At 43.7% G+C, this 8,147-nt stretch overlaps 1 protein-coding gene across 1 annotated transcript; it reads left to right on the top strand.

Annotated features, from left to right (window-relative positions):
* Nucleotides 1-3,300: 3,300 nt before the first annotated feature.
* On the top strand, nucleotides 3,301-7,751 carry LOC133896667 (uncharacterized). Its single transcript, XM_062337266.1, has 5 exons — nucleotides 3,301-4,044; nucleotides 6,599-6,656; nucleotides 6,753-6,836; nucleotides 6,914-7,055; nucleotides 7,206-7,751. The coding sequence occupies exons 1-5, from the start codon at nucleotides 3,522-3,524 to the stop codon at nucleotides 7,563-7,565; spliced, it is 1,167 nt and encodes a 388-aa protein (XP_062193250.1). The 5' UTR covers nucleotides 3,301-3,521; the 3' UTR covers nucleotides 7,566-7,751.
* Nucleotides 7,752-8,147: the final 396 nt, after the last annotated feature.

Below are 8,147 nucleotides of genomic sequence, written 5' to 3'. Positions count from 1 at the left end.
GGAGGAATGGATAGCTTATGAGCTCAGGATCGCAATAGTATCACATGCTCACCTTGATTCGGCTCCTAGAGCGCGGATTTGAGGGAGGAAGGGAGAGAGTGCTTGAGAGGGGAGGGAGAGAGAGGGAGGAGCAACAACTCCTGTTTCACGGTTGGGAGTGAGGGCACGGGAGAGAGGTGGTGGGAGCAGGTGGCTGCACGTGAGGGAGAGGGAGGGGTGGTTGGCCCACATGTGGGGCCCATATTTTTAGAGAAAAGGGTCCGTTTTGACTGCGAATTTCATTCTTTTTCCTCCCTAATTTCTTTTCTCTCATCCAATTGACTTTTAACGAAGTGCATTAGTATTCCCAATTACAATTACGCAAAATTAAATATAATGCTTAAAAACATGATTATGCTTAATTACGTGATTAAGGATTTGGGACATGACAATAGGTTTTAGGGTTGATAGCCCTATTTCCATAATGGTAAAGCTCAAGCCACCCTATATATAGTTGAGGAGGTGGAGGCTGATTGCAACAACTCAGCCAATCGCAATTATTGCATCTACTTTTCGTTCTACTTTACTTTTCTACACTTTAGGGTAGTTTTAGAGTAGTTCTTCGCTGCTACTTTGAATCCCCCTGATTTGGGTGGTAGTTTTTTGTTGATTTGCTCATAAATCATCCGAGAGGTGATCCCTAAGGTTGCTGGTAGAAATCCTTTGCTTGTTTGCTTGTAAACAAGTCATGTATCGCTGCAAAAAGCGATAGTTATCCTGGACGAATCCGTATGTCATGTGGGATTGCCAAATTCCTTGTCCAACACAAATATTGAGGGAAATTGTAGCAAAAAAGGAGATATAATGTAGGTAAGAATATGATTGTCCTTACAATTGGTATCATATTTGTTCTTACTGCATCCAAGCAAAGAGGTAAGGTCTTCTAAATCTTTGAAATAATCTATTTTCTTAATTGGTATCATTTGCCTCTTGCTTTGGTTATATTGTCATCAATCACTAAAAAGAGGGAGATTGTAGTGAAAATAGACCTATTAGGTCATGATTGTGATTTTAGTGATTAATGACAGTATAGTTATTGGGACTAACATGTTTGTCAAGAATATATGTTAGTAGATCTCATGGATGCAATATATGAAGAAGTCGCCGCAGCTGGAAGAAAGTTCGGCTGAATTGGAACTCAAGGTAGAGGTAATACAATCAACACAGGTTCTACCCACATAAACCCGATATTGACTCGCTACACAAGTAAACATACATAGAGCATATCTTATCAATTTTAGACTCCACACTTCAATTCAAAGGGTGCAATATGCTTAGATGCTTGCCTTGCTGTTCTGGCGCTTGCCTGATACTCCCCGCACAACACTCACAGAATTCTGGGAGGTTGGCATCACCTTCAACTCATGGAGCTACAGAAGTAAATAATATTGGTTTCATAATTTTTGGAGCTACAGAGAATTTATTATGAATTTTACAAGTTTTAGCTAAGAAAATAAAAAAGTCTGATGAACAGTACACCCAGATACTCCGGGTTGACTCGGATACTCTGGGTGAACCTCCGAGCGGGGGTTCTCTGCTATTTTTGCCTAGAATCACCCAAATCTTCCGGGTTGTGACCTGGATACTCCGGGTGAGGTCAGAAACTGCGGATTTTCACCTGGGATCTCTCCGGCGACAGTTCTGACGACTTTTAGGGTGAGGATTTTGGACCTAGAGAATCATATGTACTTCCTCTGCCGTGTAGGATAACAAGCATACGCCAAAAACGACCGAAACTCGGCTATTGCCTCTAATGGCGGTGGAGGCCATTGTTGAGCTCAATGAGCTCAAATCCAGTAGATCTAGCCATGGGCAAGGAATGGGAGGGAGTCTAGGGTGCTCACCATCCTAGCAAGCCCGTGGTCCGGTCATGGAGGTTGGGGAATGGCTGAAGCTCGAAATCACCGTTGGGGAGGTGGTGGACGGCTTGAGGAGAAAGAAGACGTTGCCGAGAAGCTTGGGCTCGACGGGGAAGACAACCTCCGGTGGGGGAGCTCGCTGGAGACCTCCTCCTTGGCCTCCCCTTGCCTATCCTCCTCTCCTTTCTTCTCCTCCCCCTCTTCTTTTTCTCCAGACCAGTTGGGAGAGCAAGAGAGAAAGAGAGAGCACGTGAGGGAGAGGGAGTGGGTGGGGGTGAGAGAGAGGGCTGCTGGTGGGAGTGAGAGAGAGTGGGTGAGGTGTGGGGCCGGCCGGTGGGTCCCACATGTTAGAGAAAGAAGACAGTTTAACTGCGAATTCCATCATTTCTCTCCCGAATTTTCTTCTCTCATCTGATTGACTCAAAACGAAACACTCATTTGCTCCAAATAAAATTGCTCAAAATTAAGCATGATGTTTAAAAAGTATGATTGTGCTTAATTATATGATTACGGGTTTCGGGCCGTGACATATCATGAGATAAAAATCCCTTGTACCGAGTTTATCTCCCTACCTTATTTAGGTTTTTGCATTTACATACTTGCAATTTAGCTTGCTAGAGTAGGTTGCAATTCTCTTGAACGATAGAATAAGAACACTAAATAAACTTAGAACACATTTAGATAAAAATTAAGATAGATTCATCTTGTAAAATCTTTGAAGCCATTAGTTTGGAAGTGTCATAATTTATTCTCCTCTTAAGACATCACCGTTCATCATAGGAGTACTGTTTGGGGGGCAGAAGTGGCCTTTTTTGTTTCACCAGAAGCTATTGATAAGTTGTTCCAAAGGGGGCCTATTATCCTGCAAGATATTGTTGTGATACAAACTATTAAGGGAATAAAAAAAAGAGAATATCACTCTTTTAGAATGCAATTCCATAATGTGGGTCCACTATCATATAACATGTGCACATATAGCAACGAAGCACCTAATCCGATATTCGTCTCTAAATTATTTGACATCCTCTGGGGAGTTTTTTTGGAGTCCTCTTCTAGAAAAAGGCATCCTGTTTTCAATCTAGGCCTCTAATTCTGTCTCGTCCTAAGGCCTCCAAAAGGTCAGAACCAGCCCTGCACAGTGCACACTGGGGCCATAGAATAAAATTGTGGACATCATGTCCTAAAGTTGTGACCTTGTCCTCGACGGGTATGTCCAGCGTAATCCTAACCTAGGCTTGGCACGGGAGACCGGATCAGCGTACGGCATGATTAGAAGAGTCTCTAGCTTCCCACGACGACGACGACGGTTTGGACGCAGCACCAACCGCGCGCGCACGCAACCCACCCGGCCTCCGCGCGCGCACGCTTCAACCCCCGGCCTCTCTTTTCCTCCCGTTCAACCCACCACCCGCGCGTACGTACGTACGTGCCCGGCCGATACTAGTCTACAGCACGCTAGCTGCACTGGAGTGCTTAAATGGCTCATCATTTGCTCGCTCTTCCGATCGGCTCTCCCTTTCACTCATAGGCTCGCTTTATCTCCATCCCTGCTGGTAGTCTGGTACACGCCCGGCCGGCCAAGCTAGCGCGCTGTAGCTAGCTCCACTACCGCGCCGCGGCGGCATGTCTGCGGTGGCTCCCCGTGTGGCCGGCGCCGCGCGGAGGCTGTCTCAGTCTCGTAAGCCGGCGGGCGGCAGGGAGAAAGAGCTGTCCCCGGCCCCGCACGAGGAGGCAGCGGTGGCCGACAAGGCCAAGAAGAGGACGCCCGCGGCCGTCACGGGGGTCCCGTCCATTCTGCTGCGCCGGCAAGAGCTGCTGCTGCGGCGTGGCGGCGTCGGCGGGCGATCGGGGAACGTGCACCCGCCGTCGTCTTTGCTCAGCGTGTCGTGCGCGTCGGAGGCGTCCACCGGCTCGTTCTGCAGCCGGGCGTCCACCGGCAGGATCGGCCGCCTCCCGGCGGGGCCGCCTGGGGGAGGAGCTGTACAGCGGAGGGCGGCGGGGCCTCCCTCCGCGCGGCCAGCGATCAGGAAGCCGGCCAGCGTCGTGCCAGATGGTGCCGCCGCCGCCGCGGTGGTGCTGGGTTCGGTGAACGGAGAGGCGGCGACGGCGGGGCCGCCAAGGTGCACCTGGGTTACCCCTAATACTGGTAGGTGGTCAAAACTAATCATGCGATTTATGGCATTCTTGGTAACGTATTGACAAAATAAATGCTGACACTGTTACAGGTAGTATTGCAATAGCATATTCCTTCTGTAGTTCTGTCTCATGACGTTTTAGATTTAGACATAGATATTAAAGTTATTGATAAAATGATCATGTTATCATCTTTATTATACATTAGTCTATGAGTAATAATGATATATTATGACTAAAAAAATTAGATTTACTTGAGGAATGAGGAACTTAACGGAGAGGTAAGATTTTACCTCGAAATTGTAGAACATTTTGTATTTTGAACAAAATTGAAGAAATTAAAACGTTATGTATTGTGAGATAGAAGGAGTACATAGTTTAGACTTTTTTCACCTTGCCTTCATCGACTTACCATGCGATATGTTATACAAGATGATCGAGAATATATCAGGATAAGACCTTTTTTTAACTTCCTTGAAAGCTATAATTTTCCAGTACCTCTCGGTATCTTTTCAAAGAACGCTAAAAAAGCTCTTAGAGAAATATATATTCTCAGCATCATGAATAGCAAGTATACAGTGTTACATGGTACATTCATACAATCTATATGTTAAAAAAAAGGAACTACGACTAGTTTAGTTGGTTGGAATATTGGGTATACAAAATTGCAAATCCTCTCTATCTAAACCGGTGTCCATCTTAGCTCCAACTTAGATGCTTGCAAATTATAATTGTCCTTAAATAATATATCTTGGTTACAGCCAATAATTAGTACGTACTATATGATATTGACCGGAGATCTTGGTTCAGAAGAGATTCATACCAGATTAAAGTTTATATAACTCTAAATTATTGGTCATTTTCATCAAATTATGAGTCAGTTTATCAAAATATTCTACCTATAATCTGAAGCTAAACCCGCTCAACCCTAGATAGCCTTTTCAATTCGAAGCTGGATTATGAGTGGTTGTCACTCGTGATGTTTTGATAAGTATAACTCTCACGGTATTATGAGGCGTTTAAGGTGCTTGTTTGGTCCAAATTTTTGCACAAGGAAATTGTCACTTATTTGGATTATTACTTCGTCCAAAATTTCACGAAATTTCGTTCCCCTCCAAAATAAGCCTAGTTCATTAAAAAAAATCCGTTTAAGTTTGAATTTAGAGTATGTATAAGGAGGCAAAAACGCTTAGGCAGGAACCCATTCTGGTGCATACATAAAGTCTATGGTTCCTACAGTTCAAATAAGCAAAACAAAAAAATTGCAAAGCCTAGGAATCAAACTTAGGACATACTGCGTGTCATGTCAACAAAGCACTTCCGCACCATGCTGCTTGCGTTTTCTCTTGGAAGTAGTGGTTCCGGATCTGTTTCTCCTCGTATTAAAGTTTAAAAATGCAAATTGGTTTAAATGTGTATTTAAATTTTTCAAATAATTTTTGTCTGAAATGACCGAAATTTCAGTATTTCGTTCCTTTTGGTGAATTCGAATTTTTTGGCAAAAAATAAATAATACTATTATTTTATTAGCATAAGCTTCAAAGTTAATACTAGCCCCTGCCCCAATTCCCTGAAGTGCTGTCCGTTTTCTAGCAATTTATCAATTTTTAACATCCAAAGGGATCCCATTACTCACTGACTACATGATGTCTGTACTATATTTATGCAAACGTAGTTCATCCAACCCTTTTAAATTTACAACTGATTGAACTTTGAATTCTTAATTGAATAATGAAGTGGCAATAGTACCTTTGCAATTAATCAGAGTAATCATTCTGCTAAAAGGGCTACTGGCTAGTACATAAAGCAATTTAGGCGCCAAACCGCAACGAAATCGTACAGGCTTACCTTGAACTGAATTTCCACACTCCATTTCTTCGGCTAAAAGCATTTCCGCAAAATCAAATTCTGTTGAGAAAAGCGTTATAGAAACGCAAATCATCTTTCTTTATAAGGATGTATGCATAATCATTATTGCTCTCTTAGTTTATGTACAACCCCACTTTGCATCTTTTCTGCAATACAGTAAGCACAGCTGGAAGTCATGATTACTATAAATAATTTATGTAGTGCTATAGTATTTGCAGTTCCTCATTGTTACTAATTCTTTGCAGCTTCTGTTTAGCTGTAGCAGTGGTTTTGTGCAACCTTTTTGTTTCACATACTGTTGGAAAACTGTAGAAATCGCTTCGATGTGTAACTCTAGTAACTTCAGAACAGCAAGTATGAACTAGGAAGTTAACTGTTCAGTATCTTTTGCTCTTTCCTATTCATCAGTCCTACCTGCTGCCTTTTATCACACACCTAATAGCCTGTTCGGCTGGGACCGGTTCCTTCATTGAGAGAGACATTCTGCTTGAAGTCTCAGTCTCAACGTTCTCTCAAGTCTAGAATAGTGTGAACAATAAGTTCAAATGCTTAGTATTGTTATTTTTTTGAAAGAATAAAATCTGTTGCAAGCATCCTTATTCTAATCTTGAAATCCTTAAAGTTATTCAGTCTTCCCCTTGAATGACCAGTTGCTTTCAGCTGACTGTAAGGAATTCCTTGATTTGACCTTGCAACAGATCCTTGCTATGCAGCCTTCCATGACCAAGAGTGGGGAGTCCCAGTACATGATGACAAGTATGCTCTGAACCTTATATAAAATTAGCTAAATTGTTGAAAGACATATGATTAGCAATAGATTATAAAGTTACAATTTTCAGTCCTGAACTGCAGGAAACTGTTTGAAATGCTTGTTCTGTCTGGTGCACTTGCTGAGATGACATGGCCTGTAATTCTCAGCAAGAGGGACACCTTCAGGTAAGTACTCCTACTCAATGTACTGAATATGGTAAAAACACTCAAAGGTCCTTAGACAAAAGAATTACATTCCACAGGGAAGTGTTCATGGATTTCGACCTTCTGTTGGTGGCAAAGCTGAACGAGAGGAAAATTTTGGGGCCATGCAGCCCTGCTAGTTCCTTGTTGTCAGAGCACAGGCTGCGCATAATCATCGAAAACGCGCGCGAGTTACTGAAGGTAACTTGATCATGTCATTCTATCCATCTGTCTGCTCCATAATCTTGATGATCCAAACATTATTTGCAATAACATTTGTTCATTCATAACACTTAATGCCTTCTGTTTCTTTCTGCAATAATCACGCATGCCTGAACCGGCTGTTCACAGGTCATAGAGGACTTTGGATCATTCAACAACTACTGCTGGAGCTTTCTTAACGACGAGCCTCTGATCGGCAGATTCCGGCACACGCGGGAGGTGCCGCTGAGGACGCCGAAAGCCGAGGCCATCAGCCAGGACCTGATGCGGAGGGGGTTCCGGGGCGTCGGGCCGACGGTGGTCTACGCCTTCATGCAGGCCGTCGGCATGGCCAACGACCACCTCGTCACCTGCTACCGCTTCCAGGAGTGCTGCACCACCGATAAGCCAGCGGTGGTGAGCGATCAGGAGGTGAGCATGGTCTGTGGGCTGGTGCAGTGCGTCGGCTTGGAGCCCACGAGAGCCGCCACCGTGATCAGCATCTCATAGCAATCGATCAGTTGCAGTTAATTACTTGGTAATGACAAATGAATAGGGATTAGGAGAGTTGATTTCACTTGTGTGCTGCATCTGCATGCATGTATAGATCTTGGTTGTTTGGGGTGTACATGGTTGTTGATTTGAGGTTTGAGAAATAGGTTTGCTTTGAATGGAAGTGACCAAAAGTTTCAGATATCTAGCGCAAGAAGTTTCAGACGATGTGTTCAGATTTCATATCACATTACATGCTAAATTGAAGGGATTAGAGCCTGAGCAGATCTTGTAAAGTTGAGAGATTGAGTCCGAATTGATATTGCAAAACCTGAAAAGTCTCTTACTTAGGCTTTTGTTAGATTTCGGATGTGACCGGAAAGCGGAAACAGCGAGTAAATATATGTTAAACGACGTGATTAAAGTTGGGTCGTTGCGTTGTCATTCTCATAGCTTTAGACAAAGGTAGGCATGGAAATTAAACACGGGCAAGAACACGGTTAGGGTGGGTGCATTCTTCTTCTTCAGCTTAAGTTGCGCCAGTCGGCGACGAGGCAATGATGCTATCAATCTTTTCTTTTGGGCAATCACAGGAGCTTT

The sequence above is a fragment of the Phragmites australis genome, chromosome 17 (assembly GCF_958298935.1).
Source record: "Phragmites australis chromosome 17, lpPhrAust1.1, whole genome shotgun sequence".
NCBI lineage: Eukaryota > Viridiplantae > Streptophyta > Magnoliopsida > Poales > Poaceae > Phragmites > Phragmites australis.
This window is presented reverse-complemented; position numbering and strand designations above follow the sequence as displayed.

Bases quoted from the DNA above. Each gene is read 5' to 3' on its own strand.
- LOC133896667 (XM_062337266.1), top strand. From the start codon at position 3,522: ATGTCTGCGGTGGCTCCCCGTGTGGCCGGCGCCGCGCGGAGGCTGTCT. The intron at 6,837-6,913 runs GTAAGTACTCCT...TACATTCCACAG, and splicing joins AGCAAGAGGGACACCTTCAG to GGAAGTGTTCATGGATTTCG. The intron at 7,056-7,205 runs GTAACTTGATCA...GGCTGTTCACAG, and splicing joins ACGCGCGCGAGTTACTGAAG to GTCATAGAGGACTTTGGATC.